We start from the raw sequence: 19,486 nt of genomic DNA on the forward strand, positions 1-19,486 counted from the left end.
CCGTTCCAACTCCACTGCAACGTTGTTTGCGTTGTGATACATATTCCATGAATTGTTGGAATCATGTATGCAATGCATGTAGAAGTACTTGGGATCTGTGTGAGAAGGTTGGTCAACTCTACCCCAATAGGAGAATCCATTTTTTTCAATGTTGGTGTTTGACGCACGAGCAACAACTATTGAGGAATAGAGTCAAAGAACGTTCCACATCCACAGAGACATATTAACATTTTTCATTTTTTATTATCGTTATTGTCCTCTATTATTAATAAATATATATATTTTGAATTTATTTGTATTATTTTCTAACATTTAAAAATACATGCATGCAACACAAAGTTTTCCTCTTAAATGACAAAGATTGTTACATGCGTGAATAGTTTAGTGAGAGAGCGCATGTGCCAGTTGATGAAAGAGCGCATGCGCTAGTTTATTTTCTTCTATAAATGGTGAGGTCTCAGTAACATCATCACCTTTCCTATCCACATTCTATTGCTATCACATATCATTCCTCAGACCTTAATAATCATGAGCTCTATGCCGCTATTGATTGCTGAAGATGGTTCACCACTTGTTGATATCGATCAGACTGATTTTGAAAATATTCCAGTATTACATTTATCGAGTCAAGATTCGATAAATGATTTTGATATTAACGACTTCGTTAACTTTGCAGATGTGCCAGAACCAAATGAGCAAATTATTATTGAAAATCCGATCGTTTCGCAATTATCATCACTCAAACACTCTTCATCTACCCTTCCTCTTGGTGTTGATAAGAAATCTAGAACAATCAAGAGGAAGGTTACTAAGGCATCTTCATCGATTGTCACTGACTTTAAAGAAAAGAAAGAATCCAAAAGTGTTGTGCGACAGAAAAAACCCGCAACGAAAAGTGACAGATCGAAGAGGAAGCCAAAAGGTACTCCTAAAGAAATGAAGAGTGATTTGAAAGCTGAACCGCTATCTTCTTTCAGCCCCCTCCATCGGTTTGGGGAAATGAAAAGGAAAGCAAAATGCCGTCTTGTAAAGGCACAGATGACTATTGCTGAACTTGAAAAGAGTGAGCGAGCTATTAATGCTAATAATGAAACTCTTGAAGCATTAGATGCCAAGATTGCATTAGCGAAGGTTGAATTGGCTAGAATGTCTAAAGATGCTGATGAACTCCGTTCAAAAATTGGTAAAGATAAGCAATTCCATCAACGTTCGAGAATGCAAGCTCAGGCTGAGCTTGAGGAGTCGACTAAGCTTTATGAGACAGCATTATCAGTGAGAGATAATTGGCAAAAAGAGTTGGATACTGCATTTCAAAGTGACGGCGATTAGTTTTGGGAATGATAATGTGTTTTCAATATCGTGAGTTGAAAAATATAAGCGGGAATGGAGTATACAATTAATTTGGTTTGGTATACACAGAACATTGCGAATGGCTGGGGCAATGTTTACCGCTGCAATATTTTTCAGTTCACATACTTATAATTGAAATGAAAACAATAATGAACTTTAATATTACTTTATTCATAAAAGTCACTATTATATACATTTAAACCATATTTGATTCATCAATCCAAGAATTTTGTTCGCTAGGAAGGCCTAACCACTTTACATATACTTTATTTTTTCTTCTCTTCAACACCTTCTCAATCAGATATACGTCAGGATTCTCGGTTCGTAATAACTCTTCTTCGTAAAAACATCCTCTAATCGGCTGTTCATTCATATCTTCAAGATTATAAGTCGTTGGGATGGTTTTATTAATTTTAACAATCTTGAATAGCTCCGTGGTAAAATTCGCAGTGTAAGACTTTTCAAAAATATGTTTGTATTTACTTATACGTACAATATCATTTAATTGGAATTTGGGTTTACTTTGTCTTCCTCCAATTCCATTGATACCCTTGAATTTTAATTTTGTTGTTGAATCAACATTGATGGGTGCCATACCTATTGTACGATGAACTTTATTATTATATCTACTAGTTATAATTGGAAGAATATCAAGCCATTTGTGGTGACCTCTCATCGAAAATTCCTTGTAGAGCCATGCCTTTATTGTACGAATCACTCTTTCTGCTATAGCTGCCTTCTTTGTGCTAAATGTTGAATAATGATTGATATTATATTCTCGCATGAGAGATGAGAAGCTTTTATTGAAAAATTCTTTCCCTTGATCGCTTTGTATGTGTTTGGGGGAGTATTTGGCTTCTTTCAGTACATGTTTCATTGCATTAGTTACTGTACTACCTGTTTTATCTTTAACTGCTACAGTCCACAGATATTTGGAGTAACAATCTATCACTACAAGTATATATCGGTATCCTTCATTACTTTTTGCATAAGGTTGCAGTTCAGCTAAATCTATTTGCCATAGATCTGCAAAACCTTTGATGGTGGTTATTCTTCTACGAAAATTACGTCTTGCAGGTTTATGTAATTCATTAACAACTTGTCGTTTGACATCACTTATTTCATTAGTCATTCTATTTCAATATGATTAAAGAGAAAAGGTGATAATGTTACTGCATTGAATGATGATGTGACAGTGATCATTACATGTGAATATGTTAATATATTATACCTTCTTCACGTAATTCTTCAATTATTGAAATTATTTCATTATCATGTCCGGTATGTCCGGCTGACTTTGAAGCTACCAATAGTCGTAGGCGAGCAACTAACTCTTTCGGTGAATTCCAGTACACATAATTCACAGGTTTAGAATTATATATTTTCTCCATTTTCACTCGTTTGAGTGCTCCACCAATTTTACTTCTACTTCTTATTGGATATTGTCGTGAGTCTAATAGAGGTTTGATAACTTCACGAAATTTTTTAGAATTTGTATTTTTAAAACCATTCTTCAGATGATATTGTTTATATGGAGCATTCGTTATTTTCAATATTTTGGAATATACTTGACGAGTTTCTTCATTATCAACATCTTGTGGATTCTTCAAAAAAATCATATCATACAATTCTGGACTACCTGCGCATTCATATTTTTTCACTTTATTAGCATCCCAAAATGAAATGTTTCCATCTTTGAAATTTACCACTAGACTTCCCATTTTCAGCTTTTGTGTAATTGGATCCATACGTACGCCAAATGTTCCATCATATGCTGGATTTCTAGATTTTATATTATTCAAATGTTTCATCAAAACATCTTCACCACTTTCATTCATAACAGGTGAGATGTCAGGATCCGAGGAATCGATGTGGGACGATGATGGTGTTTCGAATAGAGTTGTTCTCATATCGTCTTGAAGTGTGCTCGTGTCACTATTCACAGATGATACACTACCAAAAGATTGTTTTCTTCCTATTGGAGTACTCATGGGATAATTTGAAGTAGATTGAACAGTTCCATGATTTGGTGATAACACTGGTGATTTAGAAGTAGCGTTTGATGATAAAACATTCAATGGTTTCATTATGGGCTCATACAATCTTTCAAGTGTCGTACGATTTTCAATATTATCATTCTTGATAGAGTTGAATTTCTGCCTGACAGCTTCTGTTGTCTCTACTAGTTGACGTTTCAAATTTATTTCATTGTTTTTATTTTCAGGATCTTTTTTTGTATTCATAATGCCCTTTTTTTTTAATTAAAGCTTAATTCGTTGGTGAAGTGACCACTACAATATTCAGTGATCGAATAAGTTCCAAAAACAAGATCATGGGTATATAAAACTATCGAATCCTTTGCGATATCTACCTTCATCTATTTTTCTATCCTTATCAATGACTAGAAATCCATATTGGTCCTCCCAGCATTTAACACACATCAATTGGAATTGTTTGAATGTTACATCGGGTGAAACATGATCTGAATAAATGTGATGTAAATTCGTCTCATCTTGTTTGAACATTATAATGAAATTGGTATTGTCACGCACTAACTGTTTGGGTACCCGTGAATATGTCTGTGCTAGATAAAAACAATCAACATCCTTATGACGTCCCATACAGAAATATGATCTAATAATATCTTGCTTTTCACATATCACATCATCGAAAATGAAAACAGAATTAGGCTTAGCGTCGGAGGGTTCCACTATTTCTGCATTATTGCTGAATGTATAAAAACCTAATCCTTTTATAGGTTCCAAAACACTTCGCAAGTACTGATATTTAGGTTGATTGAGTGATTTCGAATAGAGATACACATTTCTAAATCTCAGTCCTTGTGGATGTGTTAATAGTGATATCATTGCATTCGTCTTTCCACAATTTGAAGGTCCTATAATGAGTCCTCGAACTGATGATGGAAGTAGTGGACCATGTCTGAATACCCTTTGTCCATTCAATCCACAACCAAATTTCTCATCTAGATTATCTACAGCAAACTTTTCTTTCTGTTTTACAATGCGCATCGTGCCGTGGTTGGAGACTATATAAATGTTATTAGCTTATTCATTTCAATGTGTACCATCAAACGATACGGACGTATTGAAAGTGATCGTAAAATTAAAAGAGGTTGTGGTTTTGTTAATGATTTAATAAACAAACTTCCTTTCGAATTACATCTACCGGAGGTTATCAATACTGTGGACCGGGTACAAAATTGAAACAACGTTTAGCTCGTAACGACCCTGGAATCAATAAATTAGATATTGAATGCAAAAAACACGATATTCAATATTCTAAGCATCCATCCGATCTTGCAGCAAGACATTTAGCCGACAAAGAACTTGAATACAGCGCTTGGGATAGGGTTAAATCGAAGGACGCGAGTATTGGGGAAAGAGCAGCTGCATTACTTGTCACCAACATTATGAAAGCGAAAAGACATATGGGCATGGGTTGTAGTACCAATAAGAAAAAATGTAAGAGGAAACAAACGAAGAAAAATAAAATTAAAAAAGTTGCATTTGGTGCTGGGATAGTCCATAAAGTGCGAAATGTATTGAAGAAAGCTGGTGGGAATCAATTTGTGACGAATAATAGCAAAAAAGCTATCACTGTGGCATTGCAGGCGGCACGTAAATACCTTAAAGCTGCCGGTGGAAAGAAGAAAATCCGCACACCACGCATAATTCCTGTTCCCAAGATCGGTGGACTTTTACCATTGATACCAATTTTTGCTGGACTATCCGCACTAGGAAGTTTGGCGGGAGCCGCTGCTGGTATTACCAAGGCCGTGAATTCGGCAAAAGCCAGCAGAGCGGCTTTAATGGAAGCCAATCGTCACAATAAAACCATGGAGGCTGTAGCATTAGGCAAACGCGGAAGTGGAATATATCTCAAACCATACCGTAAAGGTTTAGGACTATATTTAAAACCATACAAAGCCACAAACAAAACAAAAAACTAATTGAACCCCTACCTCAGAGGCCTCTTACTGATCTCGATCTCAGTTATTATGCACAAAAAATGAAAATTCCACATTTTCGTGGTGTTTTTATGCGTGATAGATTACCATCTTCAGGTCCAAAACAAAACGAGACAGCTATTGTTAATTTAGATGGAATAAGTGGACCAGGAACACATTGGGTGGCATATAAAAAATGTGGGAAAGAAGTCACATATTTCGATAGTTTTGGAGATCTACCCCCACCATTGGAATTGACTCGATTCTTTCGAAAATGTTCGAATGTAAAAATCAAATATAACTATGATCGACAACAGAAATTTAATACAGTTCTCTGTGGTCACTTGTGCTTGCAGTTTCTCTCTAAATAATTTTCCAAATAAAAATGGATTCAACACCAAAACTGGATCGGGAGGCTATCAAGGGAATGGGGTTTTCACTTAGAATGTTTTCAAAATATGGTACCTTGAAAAAAATGGATAAAGTGATGCTTGCAAATATGCCTAAGGAAGTGATACTTGCATGTGTTGCACATGAGATTGCATATGTTTGGGAAAAGTTGCCTAAGCATCTGCAAGATGACATCGATATAATGAAACATAGATATTGTTATGAGCACCACCACCACGATCAAAATTCAGAATCGGATGTTAATGACGGTCCTATACCTCGGAAATCTATGTGTTGTATTTGTAATATAGAGGATGTGAATATTGGTATCAATAAAAATGATACTTATTACAATACAACACCTTCCAAAAAGTTAAATTGTCTCAAATGTGCTGTTGCTGTGTACAATAATAAATTGAAATGTGTTTCAAAATATTCATCAGTCATGTCACGAAAGTTCGAGCTACAAGCTGTCGGGACAAGTGTCTTGAGTGCGGATTTTTTTCCACCAATTGAATTGGATAGGAACAGTCGTTATGGATTAGGACTTTTGGGATTCTATGGGTGCAATACAATCAATAATATAACTGAAGCTAATAACTTAGTTAGTTTTAGAATCAGTAATGACAACTCATCGATACCCCAAAAGTTGACAATTGAAATTCCATGTGGTGCTTATGAAATAGAAGAGATCAATGCCGTCATACAGAAACATATCATGTTCAGATTGTTTCATGATAAAAAACCAAATGATGTCGTTGCAGATGATATTTTCTATCTACACGCCAATAATAATACATTCAAATGTGAAATGCGATCCAAATATGAAATTGATCTGACACATCCAAATTCAATAGCAGAAATGATGGGGTTCGCTCATGAAATATTTCCACCAAATCAGATACATGAATCATCATTACCAATAAACATTACAACTGTGAGACTTATCCGCTTAGATTGCAATATAATATCTGGTTCATATATAAATGGTGAAGAATCCCACATTCTTTTCTCATTCGATATTGATGTTGAACCTGGCTACAATCTCACTAAAGAACCACACAGTATTATATATATGCCTGTCAGTCCAGAAGGTCGTCAATTGATTCACAACATTACAGTGCGTATTTTGGATGAAAAAAATAACCTTATCGATTTTGGAAGTGAAGAAGAGATTTTCATTATTTTGGAATTGAAGAAAATCGAATAACTGTTGTTATGGGTTTCATTTATAATAGACAAAATCGCATTGAACAATCCCAAACGAGTTGCACTATCAAAAAGAAAGGTGTGCATAAAAAGAAGCTCATTCCACAAGTGTATGCTAAACAGTTAGCACATAACGCTCTGTCTGTGAGTGATCTTAAATTTTTGAAATCGATTGGATTGAAAGTGAGAAAATAACAATGGTGCTCGAAACAAACAATGAAAAGTTGAATATATTCAATGAACCAATAATCAAGATGTTATACTAGATATTGCCGAGAGCTTCATTTACATAGAAGGTAAATTCACCCCCAAAGATGTAGCGAAAACATGCTATCTCTCGAATAATGCAATTGCATTTCTCTTTGACGAAATTCGTTATGAAATGGGAGGTGAACAAGTGGCTGTTGTTAGAAAACCTGGGATAACATCTACAATGAAAACCATGATATCATTTGGACAATCTCATGCTAACACATTATTGACATCTGGTTGGGGACTTTCACAATTGAAGCAAGATATCTTGGATACAAACAGTCATGTTTTTAGTGGAAAACTACCACTGAAATATTTGATGGGTTCTGCTGAAGATTACAACAAAAGTATCTTGAATGCCAAACAGGAATTGATTTTGATTATCGCTCGATCATTCAAAAACTCATATATAGGTGAGGTTGATGCTGATTTGGAAATAAATAAAATCGAATGGAAAATAAGGCATATTGTACCAGATGATAAACACAAGCTCAAACTTTTGAGTAGAATAAACAAAAGCGGTCTGAATGCCAAAATCAAGTTGGCGTATCGTATGTGGGACCTCTATGAACTACCATCATTACGTGGGACTTCTTCAGACATATGGGCCATCAAAACAACTAACGCATTGGAAACTCCTCGTTTTGTCATCATCGCATTCCAAAGTACTACCACATCTGAAGATAGAACACAAGATATTACAAAATTCACAACTGCTGATATCAATAGTATTCGAGTATACTTGAATTCTGAAGTTTATCCATATGAGCGTTGGAATTTGAATTTCGATAAAAAACTTGATGCTCCTGCTTATTATGCTTTTGAGAGTTTCCAGCGAAGTTATTATGATAAAGATATGAGTGAACCTCTGATGGACATTGGACAATTTAGAGAGAATCCACTATTCGTCATCGATTGTTCCCATCAACCGAATGCAACAAAATCATCAACTATTGATATAAAGATTGAGTTTGAGACGAGGAAGACCAAGTTTCCAGACAACACTAAAGTATATGCATTAATTTTGCATGATACAGTTTTAACATACAATGCATTGGATGGTTCAGTTCATAGCAGATATTGACACTTTTTTTTTCACTCTATCATGTACTGTTTTATGTTCTTTTTTTTTTTATTTGTAACTGACTTATATCATGTATTGTATTTTATATCATATTTATTGTTTTGTAATCATTTTCTATTGTATTTCATCAGATTTAAATAAATAAAACATGAAAATAATACAAAGTTTTTTATTTGACATTATTTATGATTCACAGGAACATACAGACTATCTAAAATAACTTCTTCCTCATAATCATCATTTTCGCGACCATCTTCAATTTCCTCTCGATTTTCATCATTCAATTCAAAGTGATGAATAATCCATTCTGGCAAGTATGGTTGGAGGCTATACAGGAATCTTCTTAGGTTCAGTTCAATCATAACCTCACAAAGTTGCCACAATTCCAATTCATTATCCAAAAATTTGTTGCAAACTTCTGCACCACTCCAATAGTTCTCAGCATCACGAAGGCATAATTCGATTTGTTTTTCATCATAGCATACACTCATATCATAAACGCTTGCATGTTCGGCTCCATCACCCAACACCTTCAATTTAGACGACAAATGTTGAACCGATGATTTGAGATCTACAATATCGACCCAATCTTGACTTGCGTACTGCATCCACATCTTTAAATGGTGGAACTGAAATCGAACAAAAAAAAAACAATAAGCAACCTCCAATTTTTCAGTGATATAATACTCACATTCCCATTTTACTTGTAGTTACAAAGTGAGTGTATTCAACTAAGTTAGTAATGTTTATATTTCCATATAATTATCATCTAATATATGAATATTAATAAAACAATAAGAAATTCATTATAATTACTATTATTATTCAATCATATTGAATTTGACTAGAGTTATCGTTTTCACACCAAAAAAAAACTTTGTAAGCTATGACCTAAAGAAATTCACTATAAATTATTACTATTATTCAATCATATTGAATTTGACTAGAGATCGCGTTTTCATGCCAGCAAAACTTTGTTGGCTCTGTCCTAAATACATCATCGTATATTTACCACCTGATGAGTTGATACAAGATATATCGTCATCACTGAATTGCAACGAAATACGTTTTGGTAGCCATGTTTTAAATAATTTATCATTGCTCACATCTTGCAAAGTTAATAAAATTGATTTACCAAATCGTGTAGAATAAGTTGACATATTTTTAATTATGTACACTTCATCAATTGGCAATGATGATAAGGCCTTTTGCTCTAGTATTTCAACCTCCTGTACAATCAAATTATTAATTTTATTCAAGTCTACTTTTGAAACGGACATGATGAAAATATATATGAAAATATAAACAATTTCCAACAGACAAATACACTCACCGTCTTCCTTCTATTACGAACTGAATAACACTCTACCAATTGCTAACTGCTGCAGATATATTCGTCTACTGATTTCATAGTGTGCCAGGCATTTCTTTTATATTAAACAGTGTGAGTCACCCCCACCATGAAACCGTGAAAGATTCACATTGCTAGTTGCTATCCACTAGAGATGCCTGACGTCACAGCCAAGCCCATCTCCCAACTTGATGCGATAACAGTTGCCGGTACGAGCAAGCAGTGGTCGTTGCGGTCTCGGAGAGGGTAGACGCTAGGCAAACAGTCCTCGGCTGCCGTTGTGTCACCATCGATAGCGGGGCTAGAGCGAACCTTCATCGCTTCAGGAGAGGTGAGGGCAGACCGATGAATACGCATTACTCTGCCACACGTCGTGGAGTGAACATGTCGCTCTCTAGCCGTTGAACGGTTATTGCTGTGACGTCACTCCACTACTAACTTGGTGCCCTAACACCGATGGAGCATTTATTACTTGGAGGATCTTCGAAGTATGCAGACGTATGTTTGTACATAGACAAACAAGCACATGATGAAACCCTGTACCGTGCATTCTCCTACACACACACATAAACACACAAAATCTCATATGAAAAAAAAAAATCTGAACGATCCATGCACCAGACACTTCAGGTCACAATGCCTTGACTTCACTGCACAACAAAAAAACTTCACCAAACAACAACCAATAAAAAAAGCAATTAATACGTCATAGTGGTGGGGGGAGGCCGAGAATCAGCTGTAAACAACTACTCCTGGGAAACACCAGCGTTAATAGTTGAAGTATTCGAGAGATATCCATCCACTTGCAGGAAACGTTTTTTCAGGTAGCTGTAGAGTCATATACAAAAATGATCCAACAAGTCATAGCATTGAAGTTTGGCCAGCAAACTTGCTGTAGCTGTAGAGTCATTTACAAGAATGATTCAACAAGTCATAGCATCAAAGTTTGGCCAGCAAACCTTCATGCCACACACGGTTAAAGGCCTTAGAGATATCAAGCGCAACGGCTCTTGACTCTCCATGTTCATCGATTGCGTTATTGCAAATATATGTGACATACAATGGAAGCAGGCTACAATATTGTCAACAAATATGTAGCGTTCGAAAGATTCTTCTGCATTTTTCATTGACTTCTTTGGCAGATGGTTGTCTTTCATTGAAAAGTCTAATATTTCCATATGGAAAAACTTTAAATCGGAGCTCTATATGAGATTATTCCAATAACGAAATAGATAGAACCGGTTGATATTTGTTGGAAATCCATTAAAACGTATTGAAATAATCTTTTAATGTGAGATTTCCACTGAAAAGTGAAAACGCGGCACGTGTTTCACTTTTCAGTAGATCCTTCAGTACTGAACATGTCTGAAATAGCTTTTATGGAATAATGAAACACGTAGCGTGGTTTTGGTAAAATGTAAAAATTGAAAACCTACCAATAAAGTAAATACATTGAAGAGTTCAGCCACAGAGAGAAGTAGAATTGGAACCCCTGGCGTGTAATGAATCTATTGAAAATACTTCACCCAAACCAGAACAAAAATACATTCTCTCGTCGCGCATTTTACTATTCAAGCTAGTTTTTCTCTAATTCATATTTATATTTGAAAAGTTATCAACCACGGTTGCTAATCACCAGAACAAAACTATTTTCTCTCGACGCACATTATGATAACCAAATTAGCGTCTTCAGGCGACAACCAAAATTGAATATTACAGCTATGTTAATGTTTTTATATGCACCTGGATGAACTATTACCTTATATAATGGAGGTCATCAAATTAATTCCTAATATTACTCAAATTTCAAATTGTGTTATTTTGTTATTATTTGTAATGAAAATTACTACATGTACATCGAGAGACAATATTTTCGTTCTGGTGTGGGAAACGTATTTTCAATTTGTATATAAGCTACAGTGATTGAAAACTTTTCAGACATTTTTATGAATTAGTGAAATTGCTGTTTCTGATTACATTAGGAATTACTTCCAAATGTAATTAGTCAAAAGTTCACATACTAACTATAAAAATAAAACATATTAGTACAAAATATAAACTCATGTCAAATTTTAGAATTTAGGAAAGTTATATCCGTGCGTTACCAAAAGAAACTTCATTATACCTTCATTATGTATTCATAATTCAAATATTCGCAATTCTTGTTCACTTCCTTGTTCACTTCCATCAGTCAGTTTACTACTATCCAAAAATGCTACACTCTCATGACCTCGTCGAGGCCAGACAAAAAATAAAATAAAAAATATTTATTTTTGAGCTCCATATCACAGCAGATCACCTTCAAACTGTTGAAATAGCGATGAGTAAAATATGCATCACTATTTTTTCAACTCTAATAATTCTTGAATCAATCTGATTATATCGAAATCAGCTAATATACATCTAAACTGAAAAAAAATGTCCATTATAATACCTGATGAGTTTGAAAACTAGTGGTTTAAGCTCCAGTCGGAATCTAGATTCAATTCGAGAATAATTCGTATACAATTTCATATCGATACTTTTTCAGTTATTACAAAGACTTTTTTTTTCTCCTTCATCCTTTGTTATTATAAACGTCTTTTATGAATCAAATTTTATTTCACATAATCACTAGCTTCTACCTTTGATTACATTCAATGGATTTATTTCATTCTAAATGATTAATGCTTTATTCACAGTTGAATGAAGTTCCGATCATTTTGTTCATTACGGTACCTATGTTCAGGTGTATAGTCTATTCTTTACGAAGTCAATCCGAATAGCTAAATGAAATACTAATGTACCGGGTCCGATAAATCTACTAGTTATTTATATATAAAACCTCTCACATAAAAATAATGATTAGACCTCGTATGATATACCACGCTGCCCATGCCACACAAAGAAACTGCCGACATTCGGTAACTATTTAGTTTTTCTGCAATTCGAATTGACTTTGTATATGATATAACTCTATTTGAACAATATAAATTGTTTGCCATTGATCTTAACAATCTCTACGAATCAGGCTGTAAAATATTTTGAATCCATTAGACATACTAGAATGAAGCGAGTTGATTCAATGTACCTATTGAAAAAAAAGAGATTCATGTGAATTGAATCCAGGGCTACATTTTATGATTCAGGCGTGTCAAGAATACCGCCGGTGAAAACGAAAGTTCTACAATAAAGAACAGTGGGAGATGAATTAAACAAAAAGCTACATGATGACAATGACATTGGGAATAGACACTCTCAGTGCAAGAAACTGATATCTTCCTTGAAAATAATTATGGCTACAACCTAATCTAATTCCACAACTCAGATCAATCTATTGATTTTTTGCGACTAATAACTGACTTGAGGGAGTCAGTTATTAATGAGAAATATATCAAACCACCATTAATATTCGAAGAATTTTACTATACAGTCCTAATTAACTCAGGAAACTAAATGGCTTATCATAAATATTAACTCCACAAAAACAAATTATACCAAAAGTCCATTTTAGAAAGAAATATCTGTCACTACTTCTCGACTCTTTACTTCTTTTGTATATACATACCTAAGGGCTAACTACTACCCTATGATTCCTCTTGCAAAAGCTAGAGGTAGTACTTCAGTTCTGGTACTTTAGTTTTGGTAGGTTCCTCAAATGTTGGTTATACCATAAGCATTCAATGAAAATTCATTTGGTCAAACAAATTATAAACCGCATTCTTCAGATTTCCGATCCTTCACTTCATTAAAAACACTCCAATTATCTATCAATAACTCTTTTGAAGATTTTATTCAGTACGTCTCCTACTGACGTTCAATTTATCAATAATATCTAATAATAATAATCAGTTGGATAAGACTCTTGTACCTATAGTCTAACAATAATGCAAAATGTGACTTATCCACCTCCAGTTCATATCTTGTTCTCTCTCTCAACCCATATCAATGATATAACACCTAAGTTATACAGAATTTTCAGAAATCTAAACGTTAAAATAGTTCTCAGAACCATATTAATTATCAATGAATGGTTTTCAAAACTTATAGATAAAACTCCTACAACTTTTCATTGAAAATTAGTCTATTCAATTCCATGTATAAACTGTGGAAGTGAATATATTGGTCAAACATCAAGATTACTCAAAGATAGAATCAGTTCGCACAAAAGTGATAGTAGATCACATCCTGAGAGATGTGCTCTCAGTAATCATGTATTGAAAGAAGGTCATATAATGGACGTTAATCCAACAAAGTCATTAACAATTGGAAAAAAGGATTCTAAAAGATTGTTCGTGGAACGGTCATTTATATTACAGCCAGAAAATTGTCTTAACAAAAGATCAGATATTGATCACCTCAGTAATATCTTGATATGTATAAGAACTTACACAAACTTCAAAATACAAATACTTTGGATATTTCACTAGAATAAATTCATAACATAATCCTGCACATCAACCATAAATAATATAAATTTTGTTGCCCTCTCTTCTATAGGGTACTATATTCAGATAAATCTTTCATCATTATCATTTTCAGTAAGTCAATAAATAAGTCTACCTCTGGATAATCAATAACTGTGTATTTTATCAAGTAAAAAACAATTAGGACAATTTCTGGAAGTTGTTCCAATATAATTTAAATCACAATTATTACGTGGTATATTGTAAACAATGTTTGATTTGTTCAAATCAGGTGTAGAATCTTTAAACTGTGTTTTAATATTTCCAATAACTTGTCATTACAGTAATCTTTGAACACGACATTACTAATATCAAATATCTGAAAATTATGACACTATTAAGATCAATGCTCCAATTTTGGAAAAAAAAATTCATTAATAATTAATTTTCAATTGTGAAATTCAGATCAGTTGTAAGTATTTTCTTAAATTCTTTTCAATTGTATTTCAGTTTAGTGTTCTGACGAAGTCTTTATTCAGATACAAAAGCTTGGCGATTTGTAAAATAGAGTAAGTATATTTTTTAAACGTGTCTGACTGAAAGTCCCGTTAATTCCTACCTTCCATATACTTCCTTCAGTCGTCAATTAAAAATCTATTAATATATATAAATATACCCCTATTATGGAGAATTTCAAACAAGAAAACTGTTAATTATCTGATAGCTCATGTCGCCAGGCTTATGAATGTTATATTACAAAAATTTGTTGAAGTCCCAGGTACCATTTTTAAAATACTTTTTGGTATAGTTGTTTCACAAATAACAAAGTTCGATTTCGAACAAACGTCGTCGTTCCACAATAGAGCTCCATTCGTATTCAGATAAACGGCCTCTATACAATTTTCATTAACAGTGTTGTCAGGCTGGTTGGGAAACCAGTTTGCCCAAGTTACGGGTTTGCCGGTTGACATCCAGAACCAGAGATGTTCTTTGGTAGTGGTTCCTGAAGTCCAGAACCTAAATTCTCCCCATGCAACTGAAAAATGAATGGCTGGTTGTAATGCTTCATCTTGGATACAATTTTTGATATCAACGTGAAGATGCATGAATATAAAACATCAAAACTGACAGTAAGCTTGTCCAAAAATGACTTCCAGTGCATTGATTTCCGCTTAGTTTCTAGGCCACAGGTGAAAAACCATGATTCATCATTTGTACTGAATGAGTTGAATTCGGAACCTCTAACGTGAAATTAACCTATTGAAAATACATTTCTTCTTCACCTATTCTTTGGCACACAAGATCAGACTCATTTCAAAGGCTAAACTATAGGAGTTGTTGGTGATACCATTTCAAATATGCCGTAATTACAATTTGTTCTTCTAAAGCATTTTCTCATTCAGAAAAGTGCATTTCTAGTAGTGGATCATCATGAAATGGTAGGCAAAACACATTTCGAGAATGTGTATGTATTTACATGGTATGAAACGAAAACTTACGAAAAGATTTGAGGCTTGTCCATAGGAAATCATTTTCTTCCTTAGTCTCAATACTGACCATATGCATATCATGAAAATTACAGAATTGCATGGCTTGGTTGTAATCTCCCTGAAAATATATTTTTTTACTAAAACAGAATGCTTTCCGAACCTTACTTGAATAATTTACATTACCCAACCATACTGATAACTATGGAAATTTGATCTAGTTTTTTGATGACGGAATTATCAATAGAAAATGTAGCTTTTGGCTTTATGCTTATCTTCTACTACACAAACAAGTACTATTTTTTGTAACAAGGTGACAAGGTGAGAATAGATTATTCAAGTAATAATTGTCAAAAAACCAGTTATACAATTGTTGTTAAGTCTGTTCTTGAAGACATTCACTGAGAACTAATGATGTGCAGGTCATTTCAAGTGACCTGCACTGTGAAATTTCTATTGATCGCGATCAGGTTTCTTTATTATCCAGAAATGTCCATTATTTGCGGTGAATTGAAATTTTTCATCAGTAAAGTGAAGTTATTTTGTGAACGATCACTGAGTGGTTGATGAATATTCAACACTCCACAACCTCAAAAAATTAACTAATTTGGAAATCTGCCTTATGAAAACAGATGGAGTAACAAAAAATCAGTAATTAGGTTGCCGTAGGTACACCAAATTTGAATAAAAAAAAAGGTTGAAAATCAAAAACTCTCTGAAAAGAGAAAATGTTATTTTGGGAAATCAGTTGAGAACATCCTCTTATGTGGAGAGGTCGTTTGATAGTTAACACATAATATATTACCATGATGTTCTTTCTGTTTAACCTAAATTCGTTCAGTGCGCTCTTCTAGACTACATACTTCATACTAAAAAAACAAGGAATTCTAGTAGATATTGTTTGCTATTTTCTGATTTCGTATGTGTGAAAATTTATTATTTATCATCTACTATGGGCACCACATTTTTCGTCTTTTCAGTTATAATTCTTTCCACAAATTTACGTACCATTACAAACATTTGATTTTATTTTCTTACCGTTGTGATGTTTTGAAATAGTACAAAAATTTCCATTTATAGTTTTTTTTTAATTTCAAAGAAAAATTTATTGTTCGTTCTCATTTATTGATAGGTTTTGGAAAAATCGAATTCCAATGGAGATTGAAATATTCCGTACAGATTTTACTTAAATCTGGAGATACCTACTTTATAAATAGCTCCAAAATAATACAGCTTGTTTCCAAATTGATGTAGCTTAAAACTTGGCAAGGTACCAATGACTACTTCATGACTAACAGGATCTACAAACATAGGAATGTTAGACGAAAAGTTACGTAGTTATGTATAGAATAAAAAAACAACTTTTGTCTGAATTCTACTGATTTTCTTCATTTGTTAAATCATTTTCAAGTGAACTTCGGTCTAACAAACCGAAACCGGTCGTAAAAAATAACAAAAAATCAGTAGAAATCAGGAAAAAGTTATTTTCTATATCTTATATTCAATATGAATTTCTACAAAATGAATTATTGAATAGAACTGGCCGATACTTGATGAAAATCCATGCTTGAGAAAGCTATTGTATAGCGAAACACGTGTCGTAGTTTTTGTAAAACCCTTTATAGTGAAAATCATACAATAAACTGTATCAATTAGTTTACAAAATTGATAGGTCATTAATCGAACAAGTTAGATAATTATATTTATTGAAAAAAATAATTGAGAATCACGAAAATGAAAGATGAAGATCAATATTGGAGAATATCAGAACGATATATGAAATATATGATTTATCTAAAAGGCAGAAAATATTCGAATCATTAAAAAACCATTTTGATGGTGATGATGATTGTATGAAAATTTCCCAAAAATGTGCTTTGAACAATGAATTCCATAAATGATATGACAAGAAAAATATTTCATATGACAGAAAACAAATGATCCGGCTATGAATGAACGTGATAATTACAGTTTTTATGAAATATTTCCAGTGAAGTGGAACTTTTTTTTCATGGAAAGTAAAATACCTGCAACTGCCATATACTGCTTCGTGGGAACTGCACAATAAATACAATGAATGATTAAACCGCCAAGTACATATGTCAACAACATTATCGAATTTGATATTAAAATATTCAAGAACTCAATGTGCAGACAACAAACAACCAGGGGCAAATGATTTTATATTTTATATCATTGAGATAACCTCAGCACCGGAAAACTTGTTGATGAGAATTTTCATTTAACATATCATGATTTACAGTACTAACAGTGAGTACATCAAATATTTACGCAATAATTGTGGCGCCAACAATAAAGTTGTTTTTGTATTCCCTTCATTTCAAAGTAATCATTACGTGTTTTACACCAGGTAGGTAATGGCTCATTTAGAGTACAAGTGTATTCAACCGTCTTCCTCCCACATCAACGGCGAAACAACGTTAAATAATTGTAATGTAACTATTATGTAATGTAACTATTATAACAAAAAAAAAATGAAATAATTTGTAGGAAATTTTGTCACCAAATTCAGCAATTTTTGTTTCTGTTTCTGTTGTCGTACCAATACGTACTAAAAAAGGTCCAAAATAGTCCATTAACACAGAATAGAATGGCCTTGGAGGTCTTTTCAGTCGATATTCCGGATGCTGACCCATTTCAAACACTTTATGCTTAGCTTATCGTTTTCTACAGAAATTACAATTCATGTTTTGTTGACTGTCTGTCTAATTTGCAGAATCCAGTCAATTTGTCGCAGTTCGTTGATTACCACTTCTCTTCCTCGTGTCCATATTTCTCATGGAAATGTCCAATCAAAATATGGGTATATTTGTGTTTGCTGTCTTGAATTATAGGATATTTTGTTTCCTCGTCTAGTTCTGTCGAAAAATCTGTTCTACCTCCAACTCTCAATAAGCCGTCTCTGAATATAACGGAGAACTGAACTAATCTACTGGAGTGTGAAATGATTTCACCATCTTTTAACGAGACATACTCTTCTGCAAAACTGTCTATCGGTACCTTTTCACATCAAATTTGTTCAGCTTCAAATTTTTCTCCCACAGTTATTTCTCCTTTTAAATTGGAACCATACGGAATTTTCAGACTGTAATTTTTTCAGAGAAACGTATCTCGTATCTGGCACTCCTCAAAGAGTTTGAGGAGTGCCAGATGATGACAATACTACCAACTGTCGAAAGCGCTCGGAGATAATTAATAGAAGATATAAAGCTTCAAATCCTTTTTGTAGAATTTAATATTGAAATACTCAAAATAAAGGAAAATTAGTTGCATCAATCAATATATATATATATATATATATATATATATATATATATATATATATATATATATATATATATATATACAAATATGAAAGTTATTGAGTGTCTTGATATAGAAACAGAAGTTGATATCGGACATAGCACTCATGAAAGTGGCAAACCATAGACACGTGTTTCGGGCTTTTGGCCCATCATCAGTATGGTGCAGCCAAGTGTAAGGATGGGCAACACTTGGTTACCAAAAGATAGAAATACAAATGCACGGAGCCACCAACAGGAGCCAACCGCACATTTGTGGTTTCAGTTGATAGATCTCGTGTTCACAAGAAAACTATCAAAATCACCACGGAGGCAGCTATAGCTACCTGCGTGACATCCGGGTCCAGGAAATTATACAAATATGAAAGTTATTGAGTGTCTTGATATAGAAACAGAAGTTGATATCGGACATAGCACTCATGAAAGTGGCAAACCATAGACACGTGTTTCGGGCTTTTGGCCCATCATCAGTATGGTGCAGTCAAGTGTAAGGATGGGCAACACTTGGTTACCAAAAGATAGAAATACAAATGCACGGAGCCACCAACAGGAGCCAACCGCACATTTGTGGTTTCAGTTGATAGATCTCGTGTTCACAAGAAAACTATCAAAATCACCACGGAGGCAGCTATAGCTACCTGCGTGACATCCGGGTCCAGGAAATTATACAAATATGAAAGTTATTGAG

General features: G+C 33.7%; 2 protein-coding genes across 2 annotated transcripts in view; one reads left to right on the forward strand and one right to left on the reverse strand.

Moving 5' to 3' along the window:
* The window catches only part of tfc (Brevican core protein triforce), a 223,880-nt gene that overhangs the window by 66,284 nt on the left and 138,110 nt on the right, over positions 1-19,486 (forward strand). The window lies entirely within an intron of this gene.
* On the reverse strand, positions 13,872-17,672 carry LOC111510516 (C-type lectin mosGCTL-7). Its single transcript, XM_023166438.2, has 4 exons — positions 17,503-17,672; positions 16,682-16,776; positions 15,488-15,596; positions 13,872-15,024 (listed from the first exon to the last, which is right to left on the reverse strand). Exons 1-4 carry the CDS (start codon positions 17,585-17,587, stop codon positions 14,714-14,716), a joined length of 600 nt encoding a protein of 199 aa, XP_023022206.2. The 5' UTR covers positions 17,588-17,672; the 3' UTR covers positions 13,872-14,713.

The sequence above is a fragment of the Leptinotarsa decemlineata genome, unplaced genomic scaffold, assembly GCF_025532065.1.
Source record: "Leptinotarsa decemlineata unplaced genomic scaffold, Ldec_3_MD MMD2_P_RNA_scaffold_11, whole genome shotgun sequence".
Classification (NCBI taxonomy): Eukaryota; Metazoa; Arthropoda; class Insecta; order Coleoptera; family Chrysomelidae; genus Leptinotarsa; species Leptinotarsa decemlineata.

Coding starts and splice junctions, on each gene's coding strand:
- LOC111510516 (XM_023166438.2), bottom strand. CDS start 17,587: ATGTTGTTGACATATGTACTTGGCGGTTTAATCATTCATTGTATTTAT. Junction 16,777..17,502: donor GCAGTATATGGCAGTTGCAG/GTATTTTACTTT, acceptor CTATGTTTGTAG/ATCCTGTTAGTCATGAAGTA. Junction 15,025..15,487: donor GACAAGCCTCAAATCTTTTC/GTAAGTTTTCGT, acceptor TTCATTTTTCAG/TTGCATGGGGAGAATTTAGG.